Source organism: Neofelis nebulosa, chromosome 8, assembly GCF_028018385.1.
Source record: "Neofelis nebulosa isolate mNeoNeb1 chromosome 8, mNeoNeb1.pri, whole genome shotgun sequence".
Taxonomy (NCBI): Eukaryota; Metazoa; Chordata; class Mammalia; order Carnivora; family Felidae; genus Neofelis; species Neofelis nebulosa.
The window spans coordinates 58847984-58868185 of record NC_080789.1 but is presented as its reverse complement, the minus strand read 5'-3'; the positions used below and the strand labels follow the sequence as shown (position 1 = coordinate 58868185).

Genomic DNA, 20202 nt, shown 5'->3' with positions numbered 1-20202 from the left:
AGAGGCACAGAGGCGCGGAGGCTTGGAGAGAGGAGACGTGGAGGGAGGGACGGAGCCCGGACAGCGGCGGACACGGCAGCGCCCGCCAGGCGCCGAGGGCTGGGCACCGAGAGGGGCAGCCCCTGTGGCCTCTGGCCGTCCATGCACAGAGCGCCCTCCCCCACAGCCGAGCAGCCGCCGGGCGGAGGAGACTGCGCCCGCCGGACCCCGCAGCCCAGACCCAAGTTAGTGGGCAGAGGGAAGCGGCGGGGAGTGGAGATGGGTGGAGCTGGACTCGGGAAAGGGGTCCGGAGGGCGGAGGTCGAGGAGAGAACGAGGGGAAGCGGGACGGGGGTGGGGGGTGGAGACTGATGGAAAAGGGGGTGCGTCTTCGAATTAGGGGGCCCTGGGAGCAGGTAGGGAGCGGATGAAGCTGGATATGAAAGAATAGGACCTAATTCTCTATCCCCCGTTTACTCTGCCGGCGTGACCCGGCATGTGAGCCCCCTGCAAAGAATATGCCCCCCCCCCCCAAGAGCCAGGGGAAGCCCTGGAGCTCTGGCTGGTAACAGGGCTGGGGAGGACCGCTGCCCTGGTTCTATCTAACGTTGGTAAGGAGTACGCGGGCCCCAGGGTCAGGGAGAAGCTGGCGCCTTCAAGCCAAGGAAGCGCATCAGCAGGGCTGTGGAAAAGCAGGGCAAGCCTTAGGCGTCCCTCTCCTTTCTGTAGCTTTATTTGCAGCACGCGGAGGGGAGTTTCGGTGTGCAGCCCCTCCCTCAAGGGGCCTTGAGCCGCGCCTCCGCTCCACTTAGAGGTGTGGGTGGAAAATGAGGGAGAGGAGGGTAGGCGGGAGCCCCTGGGGCGGTTTTCGCCCACTGACGCTGCTAATGTGGGAGTGTGTGTGGGTGGAACGGGCCCCAAAGCAGAACAATTGAGGCACTCCTTCCTCCTTCTGCTTGAGCTGGAGGGACTGGCCTACCTACTCAGCAGGTGGGGAAGGTCACTGCCGGGAGAGGAGCCAACTAAGGGGCACTGGACAGTCAGGAAGAGAGGGGAGGTCCTCGAGGAGAGGGGAGGCCCTTGGGAACAGCTCAGGGGAGCTGAGCAGAGCAGGGGTCCACCTGGCTTGCTGAGTGGGAAAGGACCACACCCCTCCCTCTCAGCCACCTGGATAGGATGCCACCAGGGAGTGAAACTGGCTAGCAGTGGTCCCAAGTGTCCACTGTGGGCAGGACAGGGGGTCTTATATTCACCTCAGTGTGGAAAGTCACCTTGAATAATGCTGAGACTGCTGGGTGTGTAGGGTGGAGGGTGAAGACTGTCCTGGATGAGGAGGTCCAGCCATGGTAGGGGTGTGCTGGCTGGCCTCAGTGCTCAAGGTCTCCTTGCCCCAGTCCAGAAAAGTAAAAGCTGAGAATGGTGGTGAAGAGCCTTTGACTTCAGCAGATACTGGGCTGGCTTTTGGTACTTGTGGCCAGGCTGGGATGGCACTGGCATGTTTATGCCTCTGGGGAATGCCTGATTCTCATAGTCTGTGCTCAGGCTTGGGTACTGGGCAGAGGGTGCCTTCAGAGGAGGGGAAGAGAAGCAGGCAGGAAAGAGAGGACAATTGCGAGTGTGGGCTGGTACCCAGCAGGGGGACTTGTACTGACTGCCTTCCTTTCTCTCTACTGCGCTCCTCCTTCCCAGGCCCGGTGCCCGAGCCATGGCACTGCCTCGGACACTGGGGGAGCTGCAGCTGTACCGGGTCCTACAGCGCGCCAATCTCCTTTCCTACTATGAGACCTTCATCCAGCAGGGAGGGGACGACGTGCAGCAACTGTGTGAGGCCGGTGAGGAGGAGTTCCTGGAGATCATGGCACTTGTGGGCATGGCCACCAAGCCCCTCCATGTCCGGCGCCTGCAGAAGGCACTGAGAGAATGGGCCACCAATCCAGGGCTCTTCAGCCAGCCTGTGCCTGCTGTGCCTGTCTCCAGTATTCCACTTTTCAAGATCTCCGAGACTGCAGGCACCCGGAAAGGGAGCATGAGCAATGGGCACAGCAGCCCAGGGGAAAAGGCAGGCAGTACCCGCAGTTTTAGCCCCAAGAGCCCCCTTGAACTTGGAGAGAAGCTGTCACCACTGCCTGGGGGACCTGGGGCAGGGGACCCCCGGATCTGGCCAGGACGGAGCACTCCAGAGTCTGACGTTGGGGCGGGAGGAGAAGAGGAGGCAGGGTCACCCCCCTTCTCCCCACCTGCAGCGGGAGGAGTCCCTGAGGGGACTGGGGCTGGGGGGCTGGCAGCAGCTGGAGCTGGGGGTGGTCCGGATCGACTGGAGCCAGAGATGGTACGCATGGTGGTGGAGAGCGTGGAGAGGATCTTCCGGAGCTTCCCAAGGGGAGATGCTGGGGAGGTAACGTCCTTGCTGAAGCTGAACAAGAAGCTGGCACGGAGCGTGGGGCACATTTTTGAGATGGACGATAATGACAGCCAGAAGGAGGAGGAGATCCGCAAATACAGCATCATTTATGGCCGCTTTGACTCCAAGCGGCGGGAGGGCAAGCAACTCAGCCTGCATGAGGTGAGGACCCCATTCTCCTAGCGTTGCACTTGGCTCCCAGGCCTCAACCTACTGACTTTGGAGAATCTTCATACTCCCCAGGTCTGTTTCATTGCCCCTTGACCAAGACCCCAGGCCCCATACACCCCAATCCCAGCCGCTGCAATGCTTTCCTCCCCATTTGAGGGGGAAGCAGAGATATAGGCAGGAGCCCAGGTGTCCTGCTCTACACTGCTCAGGACCCCACAGGTGGAGGAGGCTCCAGGCATTCCCAGGAAGCTGTGGGTGCTGACCTCTGTCTTCCTCCTTCAGAAAGCTGCATAGTGTCAAATCCAAAGCAGGCATCTAATGGATGGGCTTCATTTGTCTGATGGTGTAGGGGTGTGAGGAGGTCTGGGTAAGGCAGTGAGGAGTTAGGATTCTGACCGCTTTGGTGGCCCCCTCCACAGCTGACCATCAATGAGGCTGCTGCCCAGTTTTGCATGAGAGACAACACGCTCTTACTGCGGAGGGTGGAGCTCTTCTCTCTGTCTCGCCAAGTGGCCCGAGAGAGCACCTACCTGTCTTCCTTGAAGGGCTCCAGGTGAGACTTCCTTCTCCCAGGTTCTTTCTAAATTAGAATCCTGCCAAGGAGCTGGGTCATGGCCTAACCTCCAGTTCAGGTACATGTAGGCCTGCTTCCTGTCCACCCGCATGTCCTGCTTTGCGCCAAGTCCGCTTGTCTGAAGTCTGGTTCCTCCTCCTATCCGTCTCAGGTCCTCTCTGATCCCCCGCCAACAGTAGTACCTGAGCTGGAGACTCTTGCTCAGCCAGCGTCTTTCTAGAGTCTTAAAGTAATGCATGCTTCTCACCAGATTCTGTGTTTTCCCATCGTGTGTCCCTCCCTCCTTAGTTCTCTTGTCTTTGCAGGCTTCACCCTGAAGAACTAGGAGGTCCTCCGCTGAAGAAGTTAAAACAGGAGGTAGGTTTTCCAGGGTGGATGTAGGGGGTTAGTGCAGTCTCCCCCAACCCCCTCTCTTGCTAGGTCCTCATTTCCCCATTTGGGGCATCCGCAGGTTGGAGAGCAAAGTCATTCTGAACTCCAGCAGCCTCCCCCAGGCCCTGAGTCCTATGCACCCCCATACCGCCCCAGCCTGGAGGAAGACAGCGCCAGCCTGTCTGGGGAGAGTATGGATGGACACTTGCAGGGTGAGTGTGCATCAGAACACTTTTCTCCTCGCTGTGGGGGTGGAGTAGGTGGGAGGAAGGAGCCAGGAGGCAACTGCCTGGAACAGGGTTGGGAGGCCTGGCTGGATGGGGGCAAAGGGGCCTGGGCCTATGGGTCCGCTCTGCGGTTGAGGGTGGGGGTTCCGTTGACTGTAGTCCCTTACCTGATCCATGCCCATGCCCACAGCTGTGGGGTCATGCCCAAGGCTGACGCCGCCCCCTGCTGACCTGCCTCTGGCATTGCCAGCCCATGGGCTGTGGAGCCGCCACATCCTGCAGCAGACACTGATGGATGAGGGGCTGCGGCTAGCCCGCCTCGTCTCCCACGACCGCGTGGGCCGCCTCAGCCCCTGTGTGCCTGCGAAGCCGCCTCTGGCAGGTGAGGCAGCAGCAGTGCTGTCCCCAAGCACCCCTACCACCTAGGCCCCACCCAGCAATCCTGGTGTCCTGGGGCCAGGTGGGAGGAAGAGGGATGTAGTCGCCAGAGGGGGCCGGCAGTAGGATGGTTGGGCTCTAGCCAACCAGGCCTTGGGTTGAGGAAGGGAGGATCTGGCAGGGCTGTTCCCACAGGGGAGGGTCTGACCCTAATGGAGATCTGTGAAGGGGGAGCTGGGGTGAACAAAGGGACAGAGAATGGGGGACTAGGGGAACAGGAACCAAGAAGGGAAGCAGAGATAGAACTGCCACCTAGGTGGGAGGGTACAGCAGGCTAGGAGTCAGGATGGGGTTGCCCAGCTTGGAAGCAGAGGAGCCCAAAGGGGGATGCTTTGTGTGTGGCTGGCTGGGGGAAGGGAGGAGTCCGCCAGAGGGCCAAGCGGCTGGGCTGAGAGTGATGCAGCAGACAAAGCCACCAACCCTGGCTTGGTATTTTTAAACTGTGCGTGGGTGGGAAGTGGGGGCGGGGACTTGAAGGGGGGCTCTTCTTGGGGGAGGAGCTGGGAGGCTGGCTTCCTGTGTTCCCCTTGATTTGGCTTCTAAGAAACTTGAGGGGCATGGGAGGGTAGGTGGGGCCTGGGAGGGGGCCAGGGAGGAGTGGGGGCAGCGGAGCCTGGGGGGGGGGAGGGGGAGAGGTCAGAGCCAAGCCACCCCCACAGCTCCTGACAGAACCAGAAATTCCAGCAGAACGGAGGCGGGAGAGACAGAGAAGGAGAGAGACACATACAGAGAGAGAGCTACACAAGGCCAGAAAGGGGAGGGGGGCACACACACTTGGGTGTGGAACCCCCCCACACACCTGTAAACGTGTGGCGGGCAGGAGGCAGTAATTCAACAAATCTAGCCCCTCTGCAGTCTTCTCTACTCCTGTCTCCCGTCCAGCCACCTCTCTGCATCGTTCACCCACAGCCTCCTAACCTACCTCTTCTCCCGGCAGAGTTCGAAGAAGGGCTGCTGGACCGATGCCCTGCCCCAGGACCTCATCCCGCTCTGGTGGAAGGTCGCAGGAATAGTGTAAAAGTGGAGGCTGAGGCCAGCCGGCAGTGAGGGGCACGCTGGTGTCCTCAGACCTGGGACTCAGACTTCTGGCTCATACAGACTCCTATGTTCTCCATCCCTGGCATCTAGTCACGACCCTGGATCCTTCCGCTGCCCTTCTCCTGCCTCCCCACCTGCTCCATGGACATTGAACTATGGGGCTTCAAGCAATAACGAGCAGGGGCCTGGCAAGAGGACACAAGGAGGGTGCGTGGTGCCCCTTCACCCTTGCCTAGAGCAAGGGGGCAAGGACTCTGCCTCCAGGGCATTTGGGGTTCTCCCCTCCCTTACACAACACACTCCCATTCTCTGTAGCTTGAACCAGTGGTATGAACAGTTGGATTCGGTTTGGACATGGGGGAAAGGGGGAATTCCCTGGTAAGGTCCAACATCTAAAAATCGCAATGCTTCCCCCCAGAACTGGGGGCCTGGGAACACTGGACCTGCTCCTTCTCCCCTCTCCTCCCCCATTTTTGTGCTTCTAGTTTGTTTCTTTAATTTAACAAGTGCTGCAGTTTGCCCACCCATCCCCATCTTTCCCCCAAGTCCTCAGCAACTTTTTCCTTCCTGCCCTCATGGGGGTTGGGGGGAGGGTGGATGTGGGGTCCCCTTCACTGGCCCCCTCAGGAGGCCTGGGTTGGACTCAGGGTCTCCCTCAACTGGGGGCTGGACCGCAGCACCTGTCTGAGCAGTTAGAGCGTCTTTCTTTTCAGATCGTGTACAGTAGATTATTTATTTTGTTATTTTGGAATAAAATTTATTTTATGGCTTAGGATCGATGGCCCCTAAGAGGGAAGAAGGGTGGCATGGGAATGGGGGAGTGAAGGGAGGCTGGCAGTGGATGGGGAAATAGAAAAGAAGCAGCAGGTAGGGCCCCCTAATACACTCAGAGGACCACACGCCTGGGTCCCAGACTCACCCCCTGCCTCTGGGCAGGATTGGCCATGTTGAACCACCAAAGCTAGAGCCACATACAGATGTCACAGCCACATAGACCCACTGGGGCCACAGACATACTAAAGCTGAGTACATTCAGATTAGCATGTATCAGAGAAGCCAGCACATCTGCTGGTGTCTTTTGTGCAGTGTCTCAAACTTCCAAACTTGTGTCGTGACACAGGCAAGGTCAGATAGATACATGTTCTTTGTGGACACAACAAGTAATGTGTGTGACATCCGTGGGTTAACATGTCTCAGGTACGCACGCTTTCACACAGCTGTATGTGAAACGCAGCCCTCTTGTGCACAATCTCCTACACGTAGCCAAAAGCCTCCATCTGAGGAATTTGGGGCTGTTTGAAATTTGTTTTTAAATCTGGGCATAACCCACATCTGTAACCCAGGTGTACAGATTCCCCCACCTTCTCCCCGCTAGGATCTCCTGAACTGCTTCTCCACCCACCCAGAGCTGGGACCCAAGCCCATCCCTCAGTCCCCAGACTCTAGTACAAAGGTGTGCACGTGTCTGTGTATTTCTACACGGGTGTCCTGGGCCCTGGCTCGAGGTGGGCAGAGAAGTCATCTGTGCCCTAACCTGTGCTCTTGACCGGCCTCCTTCCTACTCAGCCCCATCTTCCAGGGAGAGCTGTGTGTGTGTGTTCTGCGTATGCAGGCGTGTTGGGGCGTGTCTCACTTTGGAACCTGAATTTCCCTTCCAGCACTGGAAGGGGGAGGACAGGGGTGTGTGGTAGGAGGGAAGGAGTGGATAGGCTCCACCCACTGTGCATTTTCCTGGCAGTCTTTTCCTCCTGACCAGGGAGTAGGTGGGGATAGGAGGACACCCTTCCCATCTGCTACTTGGCAGGAGCATGGGCAGGTGTCCAGAGCAGGTCCGTGGGGGTAGAAGAGCTGTCTCTCTGGGTTCCCCTTCCAGGTGGGATCACCAACTAGGATTGGCCCGTAGGTCCAGGTGGGACAGTGAGATCCCAGACTGCCCATAGTGAGAGGGCTGCAGGAGGGGCTGGGTTCCCATGGACCCTCCCCCTGATTCCCCTTGCCCCTCCAGGAGAAGCTTGGTGAGGTCCTGTTCAGTAGGAGGCAGCAAGGGTGGGAACATGTCTTCACCGACCCTGCAAGGAGGAAGCAGAGAAACAGTAGGGTAGGTATGGCACCCACTCCTCTAACCTCCAACCAGCCAACACCCCCAGGTTGCCACTCACCAGGTGCCCTGAGGGAACCCTCGTATTGGCTGGCTCAGGCAGCTCTCTTCTGCCATGGTCACATCTGAGCAGAGCAGGGGCTCAGGGGTGGACACGGCATGCTCCTGAGACGGGCATGGGAGCAGGCCCCTGCCAAGACCAGAAAAGTAAATAAGATGGGGGTGGGTAAGGTTGGAAATGAATGGAGAGTACAGGATCAGGAGGGAGTGCTGCCACTTACTGTGGGTGAGGTTGGTCAAAGGACAGGTTCATCTGGCTCAGGTTGGGGGGCATCTGCAGGTGAGGTCTAGAAACAGGAAGGAGGGCAGAGTCAGAGAAAGGAAGGCTAGGCAAGGACATGGTGTTGCAAAGTCAAGATCACTGAATGAGGAAACAATTTCCAGCCCCTTTTCCTGACTGCATAGTCTTAGGTAAGCCGTGAGCTCAGTCTTCTCTTCTGTAAAATGTGTATGTGTTGGGTATTGGGGTGGGGGGAGGAGAAAGGACTGAATTAGCTAATGTCTAATGTTTCTTTGGACTCTGGTGGTTCTAACACCCCCAGTCTCTACCCTACCTCAACCCCCAGGAGGGGAGATGTCTTGCCTTGACTAAGAGTTAATAAGCACCAGGGGCGCCTGGGTGCCTCAGTCGGTTAAGTGGCCGACTTCAGCTCAGGTCATGATCTCACGGTTCATGGATTCGAGCCCCGCATCAGGCTCTGTGCTGACAGCTCAGAGCCTGGAGCCTGCTTTGGATTCTGTGTCTCCCTCTCTCTCTGCCCCTCCCCAGCTCGCACTCTGTCTCTGTCTCTCTCAAAAAGAAAATAAAAAACGTTAAAAAAATTTTTTAAAAAGTTAATAATCACCTGCAATTATAATAAGAGTGTTACTTGGGGAGCAAAAATGTCTAGGCCACTTCATCAACAGATGAATAACTCAAAATCAAGACAGCAGATAAATGACAGTGGGTTTCAAGGACAAGAGAGGTAATATTAATACTAAACATAGCCCTTGCTATGAGCTTTACAGGTATTACTAACTCAACCTTCAAAATAATCCTATGAGGAAGGTAGCATTAGTATTAGCATTAGTATTATTATCAGTATTCCCTATTTTAGAGATGAGGCACCAGACCTAGGCAACTTGCCCAAAGTCAGTAAATGGTGGAGCTGGAATTCAAACCTAGCTAAGTCTGGATCTTAACTGCTAATACCTCAATGGAGTGGACAGAAGAGACAGAGTGTTAGATTTTTGCTGCCCTTTCTCACAGAGGAGCCTCTCCTAACAAATGCAAATACCCATCACCCTTGCAGGTGGATATACTCGCCCCAACCCCAAGAGGTTCTTCCACTTACTCCTGGAAGGCTGGCAACACATCTTCCCGGGAGAGGGCTTGGTATGAGGGGATGGAGTGAGAGTGTGGTGGGTACACGTGGGACCTGGGGAAAGAAAGCAGACCCTTCTGATGCCAGCCCTTCTCCCGGACACGCCTAGCCCCTCCCTCAAGATAGGGAATCCCTTTCATGGAAAGGAAAATTCCCTACTTCGGCCCCCAATGCCAGCTTTCCCAGCTGCCCATGCTGAACGCCTGTCTGCACAGACCACTCCCGTTCCTGTCTCTCAAGCTCCTTACACCATATCCGGGCTGAGCTGCATATTCATGGAGGAATCAGGGGCCATTCCAAGATCATAAGTGGGCACCATGGTAGGCATTTGGGGCTCCAGGGTAGGAAGTGGCTGGTCCCTAGAGGAGGGAAGGAGGTATGTGTGACTGACCAAGAGTTGATGCCACCACTTGTTCCTGCAAGTAGTACCGGGCCCCCGCTATCACCCACAGCCCCACACTTACCTTTCCACAGTCATCTTGATGGTAGCTGGGACGTAACCCCTGCCATCCTTACCCATCTGTTCAGCTGTTGTGGGGAAGAAAAGGAGAACCATGGAGTGCCCCAGGATTGGAGAGAAAGGGATGTGGAAAAGGTGGGCATAGTTGATGGGCAAGTAGGAGAAATGGGGCTTCAAAAATGGAGCGGTAAGTCAGAGATGACATACAGTGTGCATGGAGAGGGGCAATGGGAGTACGGAAAAGATGGGCAAAGGAAGGATTCAGAACTGCCAGCTTCAGCTCACGCTTGTAGTGGCTCCGGAAAGCTTCATCCTTGGGTTTCTTGGGGTAGAGGTTTTTGAGCTGAGCAAGGTCCCGGATTCGGTCCCCCAGTGAACGAATGGATAGGTCTTTGGCAGAGAATGGCTGGATGTTCTCTATCTGTGGGGAGCCTACAATAGGAATGAGACCCTGAGTCCTCTCTGTCCAGACACTCTTTCCCCTACCCAGCTCCACCAGAGGACTCATTCTTAATCTACCAAGGCAAGGGGGAGAAGAATGAGGGTGGGGGCCCTGAGGGAGAGAGAACCCACCAGTCTCCATTCTCACAGACCTCACAGTGAGAAGGCAGACTGCAGAAGGGAGGAGAGAAGTTGGATCTAAGGAAGAACTTCCTGAAGACCAGGGTTGGCACCAAGGAAGGCCAAGACATTTCCGTTCCAGAAGAAACCCCAAAGGGCACAGGTACGGAGACAGAGGACTGGCTTGGGGTGACCTCACCATCCTGGCCCCGGATGACATGGGCAATGGTGATGCCCCCAATCTCTGAGTCGCTGAAGCGAAGGAGGAATGTTCCATCAGGCTCGTTGAGAAGAAGACTAGTGACGTACTGTTTGCTGATGAAGCCAATGATCAGCCTGGCCAGGATGAAGGAGAGGATGGGGGTAGAGGCACTGGCTGTGGAGAAGAAGCTAGAGGTACAGCTACTCGGGTCACTGGGGCAGAGACTCACCGATCAGACCAGTAGCTCCGGAGACAGCGTTTGGTGAGGTCCAGGACACCATCGAACCACTGCCAAAAGGTGAAGCCACGACCCAGCAGGATCTCCTGGGGAACAGGGGGGGAGCTAATGTGAACACAGGAGGGCCGGAGTTAGAGCCTGGTTAGGATAGACACTGGGCCATGAGTGCCCACACAGCAGAGTCACAGGGCTGAAGAACCAAACTGGATCTGAGATCTCATCGATGACAATAGCCAATCCTCACATTTACCATGTGCCAGGCAGTATTCCAAGCCCTTTCCACAAATTAATTTATCTGATCTTGACAACCCTATGGAAGTAAGTCCTATAAGTACCCCACTTACAGATGAAGAAATGAAAGCCCAGAAAGGTCAAATAACTTGCCCAGGTCTATACAGCTGGCGAGAGGCAGAGCTGGGATGTAGCCCAGGAAGTCTGGGCCAGGGTCCATCATAACCACTGTGCTCCACCTGTCCTTAATTAGGCCTGGTGGAAGTTGAGTCCAGAGAAGGTGTCTTTGCCAGGTGTGAGTGTCCTGCTCCCTTTGCTAACACATTCTCTGGTCATGTAGACTTCTCTTTCTTTTTTGCTAAGAGAGCAGTACATAACTGCATTTACCCAGCTGGTCATCAAGAAAGACACCCAGATCTTTTCCCCCGTTCTTATAACAGATCCAGTCCTGAGCCACCTCATCTGGAGGTGGTAAAATATAGTAGTAGCTAAGAGCAAGAAATATGGGGCTCCATCCCAGCCATGCCACTCACCTGCTGTGAGGCGTTGGACAAACTACTTAACCCCTCTGAGCATCAGGCTCCTTGTCTGTAAAATGGGGATAATAATAGTACCTACCTCAAAGGGATGTTGGGAGGAGTAAGTGAGATAACATACATAAAGTGCTAAACATAGTGCCTGGCATATAGTCAGATGTCAATACATGGTAGCTGGTATTACTGAGCATGTCCCTATGGGATTTCATCCTGGTTTTTGCAATAGGAACTATTTTCCCAATGGGTCAAAGTCATTTTGAATCAGAGCTGTGTTTACACACAATCTAGATGAGTCATGCAAATCACTGGGAAAGAGGGAGGACGGAGGGCCCCCAGACCAAAACACGAGGCGTGCCAGAGAACGCGTCCTCTGGGCTTACCCCCCGGGCTGAGGGTTTTCCAGTTTGGGCTGTGACAGAGGCTTCCTTGATGGGCATAAGGGGGCATTGCGAAGACCCCAGTGGTCAGTCTCTGGACAGAGGTTGGGGAGGTCCCGAGCGCCTCAGGGATGAATAGCTTAGGGGTGTGAGGTCCGAAGAGCAGGGGAATGACCTTGTTGAACTGTGACCAGGACACAGAACGATGCTGGAAGGCCTCCATGCTGAGGCTGTTGTCATTGAAGATCTTCTGGGCTAGGAAGAGGAAGTGCTCTGGGAGTAGCCCCCGATTGGTCCCCACTTCAGCCATGAACTTGAGGTTCAGAGTTTCACACATCTTCTCCCAGGGCACCCGCTCAGCCACCACAAAGGGCACACGGTCCTGGTGTGAAGCGGGAAGGATAGGGCACTTTAGGCTATCATCCTCGTTCATCTTCAGGAGGGGCCTTCATCCCTCCCACCTCCCCAAGACTGCCCTTCCCAGCCATTGTCCCCCTCAGCTTGCTCACAAAGATGGTGCTTTTCCAAGAGTAGTTTAGGGTACTACGACATGATAGCTGTTAAGACTGGCATGAAAAGAGGTCAGAAGTACAAAAGCATGAGGTTAGAGAGTATGAAGGAGGCAGAAAAAGTCCACGAGAGGGAGTGAAGGCCACTCCCGTTGGAACATGTCTGACTCCGGCCCTTCCCGCCATGTTAGAGCCTACCGTGCCTCTGTTCTTCCCCTCCAACACCATTCCAGGTCTTTCCTCACCATCTCAGAGAAGGCATTATCCCACAGGATGGTGGCTTTCGCATTGTTGTCTTGGTTGCCGTGGACAATGACCACCAGGGGCAGAGACAGAGCCTGGCAGGGGTGAGAAGGGGGATCTTCTTACTGGAGCAAGGGGCTTCCTCGGGGAGCTATCTCTGAGAGTGCAGGGAAGCTACTGGATTCACACAACATAGTTAAAAGTTCCCGGTGATTTACCAAATGCTTTCTGAAGCCTGATTAGGGCCTCACTGTAGAGAAGTGGTTACAAGTCAGTGCTATGGAAGCAGACCTCCAGGTCTCCAATGCCAGCTCCAACACTTAGTAGCTGTGTGACCTGGACAAATTACTGAATCTCTCTGTGTCTCAATGGATTCATCTGTAAAATGGGGCTAATAATAGTACTTAGCTCATAACGTTATTGTGAAAACTGTGTGTGTGTGACTTAAAATAGTGCCCTGGTCTACAAAAAATGTGTAATAAATGCTAGTCGCTGTCACACCACGATTCCCTGGCATGTGCCCTCTTGCTCCTCCCACTCACCCTTGCCCCAGTGCACCCGAATACCGGACACACAAAGTATGGAGCTATCGTGAGGGGTGAGGATTCAGGGCCCCAGCGTGTGGCATGGAGGGGACCTGGGGCCCCAGCTTGGGCAGCCTGAGGTTCAGTTCACCTGGAGCTGGATGGGGAGTTTGTTGGGGCCAAGTGTGAAGCTGGTGGAAAAGAGCACGGCACACTTCTCCTCGGTGACAGACTCTGTGCCCTTCCGCTCACAGCGCTTGATTTTCTTCAGAAGCTGCAGGGTGGGGTGAAGGAGAGCAGGGGTGAGGACAGAGACGGCTTCTCCTGGATTCCCGACATCCTCTCTGAGGACAGTCCCTGAGTCTGAGGACTCCTGCCCCCCTCTCCGCCACTGCTCCCTAAAGCCCTCACCAGGTTCTTGAACAGGGCAGAGCAGCAGTTCCCAGGAATGCTGTTCTCCAGGGCCACGGTGTTGTTGATGATCTCCCCAGTGCTTTCTCTGCCAGGGGAGGTCAGGGAGTGAGTGGGCGCATTCCAGCTGGGCCAGTCCATGGGTGAATGGCGTGGACTACTAGCCCCAAATCTGCATCTCCCTGCTCGGGTTCTTTTTTTTTTTTTTTTTTTTTTTAATTTTTTTTTTCAACGTTTATTTATTTTTGGGACAGAGAGAGACAGAGCATGAACGGGGGAGGGGCAGAGAGAGAGGGAGACACAGAATCGGAAACAGGCTCCAGGCTCCGAGCCATCAGCCCAGAGCCTGACGCGGGGCTCGAACTCACGGACCGCGAGATCGTGACCTGGCTGAAGTCGGACGCTTAACCGACTGCGCCACCCAGGCGCCCCATCCCTGCTCAGGCTCTTAAGGAGGGTTCCCATCTTGGCCAAATCATGATTCCCCATCTCATTTCAGCCCTGTTAGGTCCCTCGCCTTCCTCTGCCTTGACCATTCAGGTTCCACACACCCCACGGTCCCCGCTCCTCATCACCTGGCTCTTTGTGGTACCAGTTCCCCAAGCTCCTCTGGCCTCCACCACCCCAACAGGCCTTCTCCAGCCCCAGCTTACGCTCCAGCCCCGGGGCCCTGGGGCATGCTCAGCTCCCTTGCTTGCTTCTCAGTCACCATGTCAGCCCTGACCAGTGGAGGCTTGGCCGGGGCCCCCAGGAACCGTAGGCCCAGCAGGAATCGAACCCCAGCCTGGAACTTGGTCTGAGTCTTCAGAACCTGGGGGGGCTGCTTCTCTACCAGGAAAGAGCTGGGAGGAGTGAAGACACAGGGCAGTTAGTGGCTGGGTCCCTCCTGGTACCCTTCCCACAGCTCCAACCCTCTCCCTTCCCTGGGGGTCTGCTCTAGGCCAGGCTGGGGGGTTACAGAGGCATACCTGGTGACGAGGGTTCGCAGGACTTCATCCAGCCGGCTAATCAGCACTGCCCGGGCCTTGGGCTCAAGCTCCCCACTAGCCGCCCCCACCTCCTGCTGCAGCTGGGAATAAATGTCCACCAGGCTCTCGCACCTGGGGCCGGGACAGTGGTCAGGGGGCACAGGATTCAGGCTGCCTGCTCCAGCCTAACCCCTCTAGCCCTAAACCCAGAAAGAAAGCAGGATAGTGTGTGTGGAGAGGTGGGATGGGCAGTGGGTCTTGCTACAAGGCCCCAGGGCTGAAATGGCTGTGGGACCTGCCTTGACTCTGGGTTGGAGGTTCTTTCTCTGTACCTGGACCCCTGTGGAAACCCAGCTGCCTCTTCCCCAGGACTCTGGTACCCAGGTCAGCTGCCAGCATGTACGGTACTTTTGCACAAACTGAAAGGTGCCTCCGCCCAATAGACCTAATAGGAAAAGGCTTCCCATTCCTCTGGGCAAGGGCTTGAAGAGAAAAGCATCGCTGGGCATACTTGTTTAGGATGCCACCTGACAACAGTGTGAACAGTTCTGCTGGAACTGGCTTCTCTGAGTCTCGGCCCATGCCAGGACCTGCTTGCCTGGTTTTTATCTCCTACCTGTGGGTCCTCCAGCAGGGACAGCAGACACCCACCCCCAGCCCGCCCTCCTATCCCATCAGTCCTGCCCCAACCTCTCCTGTAGTGGTGCCAGGCTCTCCTCAAAGGGTGCACCATTCCCTGCCAGCTGCTGCTGCCGCTTCCAAATCTGGATTCTCTTCAGCACCAGGGCCTGGGTGGCCTCCAGCTCCCCGACAGTCTCCTGCAGCAACGTGGCCAGGGCCTGCAGGCAGGGGAGGCCTGAGCCAGGGACACCCTGTCTCCTCACCCAGCCCCTGAGGGAAGGGCTCTGTTTCTCACCTCTCGGGCATTCCCCTACCCCACCACCATGTGTGACTCTCTGAGGCCTAATCTCCATCCCTTCACAGAACTGAGATCCCTCAAGAACTGCACTTTGAGTTCAAACTCCACCTCCCAGTCCGTCACTGACCTCGCTTTGCCCAGTTCCACTGGCAGGAGCATCTATCAAGTTGCGCAGAGACACTGAGGGTGAGGGCAGAAATCAGGGTTACAGACAGATTTGAGTCAAGGGTGAGGTCCAAGAGGGGATCACTCCACACACTTCCCAGAACACTTTTAAGGTGCCAGGCCAACCTCTTACCTTGGCCAGCCTCGGCACTGGGCTGCAGAGCTTCTCGGAGAAGGCGAGTTTCCCCCACCCGGTGCTGTAGCCTTTGCAGGGCTGTGTTAAACTTCAGCTCCTCCTGCTTCCAGTGGAAGGGCATTGGCAGGTGGCGGAACTGCACAGGCAGGACAGACGCCAAGAGGTGAGATACTCTGTCCATCCCTCTACACTAGGCCTCGGCTCCCTAAAAAGGTGCCTGCTGCTATGCTCTGCAAAAAGGAGACAAACTACTTCTCTTGTCTAGCTCCCTTTCTCTTTTGATGGGTCTCCCTGACCTCTTGGAATCTCCCGGGAATAAGCCCTCTCTTGGCAGAATCAGCTTCTCACCCCTTGCTCTCTCCTCCCTGGACCTCACTACCCTCAGTCCCTCATTTTAAAGCTTCCCTGAGCTTGGCTTGGGGTGCACTCTGACCCCAGGAACCTCCTTTGGTCATCCGGGGCCTAAAACGTTGAGCTTTTCCTCAAGTTCAAATTCCTTCTGGTTTCTCATGGCTCAGGCTGAAGTCCCAGGGAGTTGAGTTGGGGTGGGAGGCGGGGGTATTGACAATACCTGTTCCATAACAGCTTTTTTCTCCCCTTGAAGTATTTGTTTAAAAGTGGCCACCAGCTTCAGGGGGTCCCTTTGATATATGCTCTATAGAAACGAAGAGTGGTAGACTAGGTTAGCCTGGCTCTTACCCATGTTGTTCTCCCCCTCCTATCCACGCCACCCGCCTCCATCCATGCGCGCGCACACACACACTGAAAAGGCAGCACAACTGCAGACTCCAGAAGTTTTCATGCATTTGCATGCTTTTAAAACCTAATTTGCATACTAGCTAACAACTAACTACAGGAACACCAATTTGCTTCCAGAGTCCAATTTCTTCCAGTGTTCAATGCTCATCCCAGCTCCACTCCAGCCCCACCCCAGCCTTGTCCCCTTTCCTCCTGTCCCCACCTCCAGGGTGCTGATGTGTTGCAAGATGGCACTCCCCTCCCCCTGCTTTCCGGCTGAGGCCTGAAGGCGCTGGACAGTGGCCGAAAGTAGAGCGCTAGCCATGTTGCAGCAGAAGGTGTCTGAGCCGACCAGGAACTCCCTGTGGGAAGATCAGGATGAGGAGGTCTCAGGTCAGGGCCTCTTTCGCTCTACTGACCTTCCACCCCTCAGCACACAGCTCAGCGGCTCCTTCCCAGTTCTATTCTCCATCCAGACCCTCTGCAGTTTCATCCTTGTGCCCTTTGTTCCCCAATTTTCCGGTTGCTGTGGGAAGTGTCCTTGCTCCAGCCCTGACCGCCTTCCTCTATAGCTCAGCCCCCTCAGGGGGCAGAGGACTCCTTGTGTCAACGTACATAATCTTGTTGGTGTGGCACAGACTGTCCACTAAATCTAGGCCACCATACGTGGAATAACGGGTCCCAAGTCCCAAAATGGGACAGAGAAAAATCTAATGGGGGGGGGGAGGAGGACCTGGGAGGACCAGCATAGGGCAGCTAAGACTCACCAGGGCTGGTTCTCTAGCCAGTCACCCAGGAGATGCCGCAGGTGTTGAGGAAAATCAACATAGAGCCGTTGCAGTTTTTCCGGAGGCATCTTGGAGACCAGACCCCACAGAGACATGATCTGGGGTTTGGAGGGTGCCTGCTGGATAGGAACAAGGCCACTCTGAGAGGTGCCCAAGAAAGCTGGCCTATGCCTAAGTTCTGGGGGCAGCCAGCAACCTCCTGCAGACAGCCCTCCCAGAGACCATCGCCACTACCACTCACAGCCAGACCACCTCAAACCAGGGACATGTTTGGTCAAAGTCTGAAACAAGGTCATCCCTTCAGTGGTAGACAAAGGGGCGAAGGGGCGGGCAGAGGAGGACAGGGGAGGTGGAGAGGACAGAGAAAGCTCTCTGAGAGAAGGCAGAGGACTCAGGTTGCAGCTCTGAGCTTGCTCTGGTTCTGTAGGCAAGGAACCTCCCCACTGTGAGCCTTGACCTTCTCATCTCATAAAATAGGAAGCTTGGATAAGTGCAGAACTTTCCAACATTGTTTAAAGTAGTAGACAATTTTGGTTTTAAATCTGTGGAATCGCAATTATATAAATAAAAGGTATAAAATTGGAGTTTCACTCTTGAAAGCGGGTGCGGTTGGCCTGGAACTCCACTGCTTCCACTTTCCTCTCCCAGCCTCCTGACTCCAAAGGTGTTCCTGAAGAAACCCAAAGGTTTCAGAATCCCAGGCACCCATGAGATAATCTGAAAACTACCAGGATGGATGAAGAAGAGAATGGAAGACCAATAACAGTTACCATTTATTAAGCAGTTACTGTGTATGAGACAGTACACAAAGCTCATAATCCCATTAGAGTTTTGCAATAATTTTTAAAATAAGTGATTACACCCTTTCATAGATGAAGCAACTGAGTCTAAAAGAGGCTCTCAAACTTGCCAAGGCCACTGAGCAAGTGAGTTCAGAAATCAGGATTTGAATCCAAGGGGTAACCGACATCGAGCTGTGAGGGCCCCTTCCAGATCCAGATCCCATCATCCAAGGAGGAGGGGCTGTGGGAGGAGAGCTGAAGAAGTGGAGATGGAGGAAAGGGGAAAGCAGAGGGAACTTGGGAAGAAGGTGGGAGAGATTGGAGAAAAAGTGGGGTTAATAAGCCTGGAGTGAAGAGCCTAGAATTTGGGGAGAGGAAGTTAGAGGCTGGACTGGAGTCAAAGGGCAGAGGAGAAAAGATAGAGAGAGGGAAGGAGGAGATGGGAGAAGTAGGGGGGAGAGGTGCATCCCCATTTCTGGGTGGGCTGCAGGGTGGGGAGGTTCAACTGGTGTTTTCCCAAGGGTCTCTCAGCACATGTTTCCCATAATTCCCCTCTCCTAGAGATGAGAGAAGATGAGCATGGAAACTCCCCGAGGCTCCCCCAACCCAGTAGCCCCAAGCTCTCCTGGTGGGCTTTTAGCCTCTCCTCTCTCCCAAGACCGCTAAAGGGATAGAGAACAGAGGGGCCGTTTTTCTTGAGACTCTAGCTCCAAAGCCCTCTTGTTCCCCATACCCCGTGCTCCCCAGCTTCTATCCTCTCTAGCTTTTTTCTCTCAAAGGCAGTATCCTCCCTCACTCAGGGTCTTCCAATAGGCCTTTCTCTACCACCTCCTACCCTGGAGTGAAGCACCTTGAGGTCTGTGTTTCAAATTCAAGGGAGGGCTCCATTCCTCTCTTCTCTCTTCCTCTCCTGTTTCTCATGGTGCTCACACCTTTAACCCCAACTGGGGACTGAGGTAATCTTTAAGCAGAAGGCAGCCCCCCCACCCCCACTCCCCTCCCCCCCCACCCCCCTTCCGCTTTCCTCTACAAACCCTGGTTGAGTGACCAGCCTCCCAGCAAAGCCCTGACCTTAAATCTCCTCCCCTACTCCATCCCCAGGCATTAGGCAGGCCACACTTTCCCATACCCCACCCTACAGAAAAGCAGGTTAGGTGTGCCTGCCCTGACTTCAGGCACTTGAAGCTTTAAACCCCCTGAAGACTCGTCGGGAGGAGGAGCCACGGCGCGAGGGGGCGGGGCCAGTGTTCCCCAACACTTCCCAACCGGGAAGGCGAGCCCGGACGTCCACGATACTCGGCAGCCTGCTTCGTGGCCTAAACCCGATCACCTCTATCCCTACATTCTCCAGCCCTCTGACCGTGGGACCACAGGATCAAAAGTCAAAAGAGCTTCTCTGAGTTGCCCAATATGTGTTTGTGGCGGTGGGGGCGGGGAGGTGGAGCCAGTTCAGCACGAGGAGGGTTAACTCCGCGCCGCCACCGGGAAATCTCGGCGTCTACAGCAGCCAAGCGTGGAGCACTTTTGAGGGGGGAAATTCCCCCTCCTCTGGGGCACCATGAGGTCTACATCTGGGGCTCGCTCACCCCCAGCCACACCCTTGAACAGCAGCAACCTTTAGGGGGGGACAGGATAGGGGCTTGTCAAGGACCCACCTCCCTCTGGCATCAACCTTCTAGGGAGGGGCAGCCACCTCTCCTCCCCCCAGGGCAGAGGGGCACCTCCTTGACCTCCTTTCCGTGCCTTTACTTGCCCCTGGAGGTGCGGGGGCGGGGGTGTGGAAAAAGTGACCCGCGCGGGAAGGTGGGAGTTCTGGGCCTTACCCATACCAGATTTCTGTGAGAATTTAAACCTGCCCAAACCCGGGACCACCAGCTACCAAAACCAACTGAAACAATTTCTCAGGGACCATACACCCCGCCCAGGGGAGGGTCCCGAGAGGACCCCCGCTAATCCACCCCCCCACACACACTCCAAATCAGAGTTCCCCCCTCCCCCTCCTCCGAGGCATCCCCTCACCTTGGCAACCCCTCTGCGGTCTTCTCCCTCTCAGCGGGCACTGCCAGGCCCCATGGGTCTGTAGCTCTGTCCAGCGAGTTCAGGGCTGGCTCTGCTGGCACCCCCCCCACATCCACCACCACCACCACCACCACCACCAAAAAGAGCACACACACACACACACACACACACACACACACACACACACACAACCTCTCCCGTCCTTCCTCCTCAGTGTAAGCAGTGGCTGCCCCAGCCCGCTGTTTCCGGCTTCTCCGTCTAACCAGGTCCCTCCCTGGAGCTCTGACGACACAGAGAAGAGAAAGTGGGCTGGAGGAGGAAGAGGAAGAAAGTGGGGTGAGCGTGTGTGCCTCCTGTGCCGGGTGGGGGAGCACGGGGTCCAGGGAGCCAGGACTGGGGCTCAGAGCCCTAGAGCCAGACTGGAGGGGAGCCTGATCCCCACTTATTCTACCCCCTCAAAAGCGATCAACTCTTCTCCAGAAAGTCACCTAATAATAATACCAAGCAGCAACCTGCGGACCTAAACTGCCTCTCCCATACCCAAACTTGTGAACGGGCCCGCGGTTTGGGCTCAGGAGGGACTGGGCACCCCAGGGCCTCTGGAAAAGCAAATCCCTCTGGGCTCTGCACTCCCTCCAGTGGAGGACCCTGAAAAGCAGCCAGGGTGCTGTCT

General features: G+C 55.7%; 3 protein-coding genes across 5 annotated transcripts in view; 1 reads left to right on the top strand and 2 right to left on the bottom strand.

Moving 5' to 3' along the window:
* Positions 1–143, bottom strand: part of NEMP1 (nuclear envelope integral membrane protein 1) — a 31851-nt gene extending 31708 nt beyond the window's left edge. The window contains exon 1 of the mRNA XM_058682211.1: positions 63–143. Within this exon, the coding sequence (XP_058538194.1) occupies positions 63–143 (81 nt within the window). The remainder of the gene's footprint in view (positions 1–62) is intronic.
* Positions 5–5975, top strand: NAB2 (NGFI-A binding protein 2). Of its 2 annotated transcripts, XM_058742310.1 has the most exons (7): positions 7–224; positions 1669–2542; positions 2971–3104; positions 3431–3482; positions 3577–3709; positions 3915–4106; positions 5100–5975. In XM_058742310.1, exons 1-7 carry the CDS (start codon positions 142–144, stop codon positions 5207–5209), a joined length of 1578 nt encoding a protein of 525 aa, XP_058598293.1. In that variant the 5' UTR covers positions 7–141; the 3' UTR covers positions 5210–5975. The 2 variants fall into 2 exon arrangements, with proteins under 2 accessions (XP_058598294.1, XP_058598293.1); XM_058742311.1 differs by lacking the exon at positions 3915–4106 and having other exon boundaries at positions 5–224.
* STAT6 (signal transducer and activator of transcription 6) lies at positions 5915–19822 on the bottom strand. 2 transcript variants are annotated; one of them, XM_058742308.1, is made up of 22 exons: positions 19530–19822; positions 16708–16844; positions 16164–16302; positions 15774–15857; positions 15200–15338; positions 15029–15081; positions 14673–14821; positions 13983–14114; positions 13668–13856; positions 13015–13102; positions 12755–12877; positions 12082–12174; positions 11503–11709; positions 10175–10269; positions 9943–10079; positions 9468–9614; positions 9187–9250; positions 8971–9081; positions 8693–8776; positions 7580–7645; positions 7360–7488; positions 5915–7269 (listed from the first exon to the last, which is right to left on the bottom strand). In XM_058742308.1, exons 2-22 carry the CDS (start codon positions 16821–16823, stop codon positions 7080–7082), a joined length of 2535 nt encoding a protein of 844 aa, XP_058598291.1. In that variant the 5' UTR covers positions 16824–16844; positions 19530–19822; the 3' UTR covers positions 5915–7079. The 2 variants fall into 2 exon arrangements, with proteins under 2 accessions (XP_058598291.1, XP_058598290.1); XM_058742307.1 differs by having other exon boundaries at positions 16708–16847; positions 19530–19821.
* Positions 19823–20202: the final 380 nt, after the last annotated feature.

Bases quoted from the DNA above. Each gene is read 5' to 3' on its own strand.
- NAB2 (XM_058742310.1), top strand. From the start codon at position 142: ATGCACAGAGCGCCCTCCCCCACAGCCGAGCAGCCGCCGGGCGGAGGA. The intron at 2,543-2,970 runs GTGAGGACCCCA...CCCCCTCCACAG, and splicing joins AGCAACTCAGCCTGCATGAG to CTGACCATCAATGAGGCTGC. The intron at 4,107-5,099 runs GTGAGGCAGCAG...TTCTCCCGGCAG, and splicing joins TGCGAAGCCGCCTCTGGCAG to AGTTCGAAGAAGGGCTGCTG.
- STAT6 (XM_058742308.1), bottom strand. From the start codon at position 16,823: ATGTCTCTGTGGGGTCTGGTCTCCAAGATGCCTCCGGAAAAACTGCAA. The intron at 13,103-13,667 runs GTAAGCTGGGGC...CTCCCCTGGCAG, and splicing joins CAGGGCCCCGGGGCTGGAGC to AGAAAGCACTGGGGAGATCA. The intron at 9,615-9,942 runs GTGAGGTCACCC...TTCCTATTGTAG, and splicing joins TGTCATCCGGGGCCAGGATG to GCTCCCCACAGATAGAGAAC.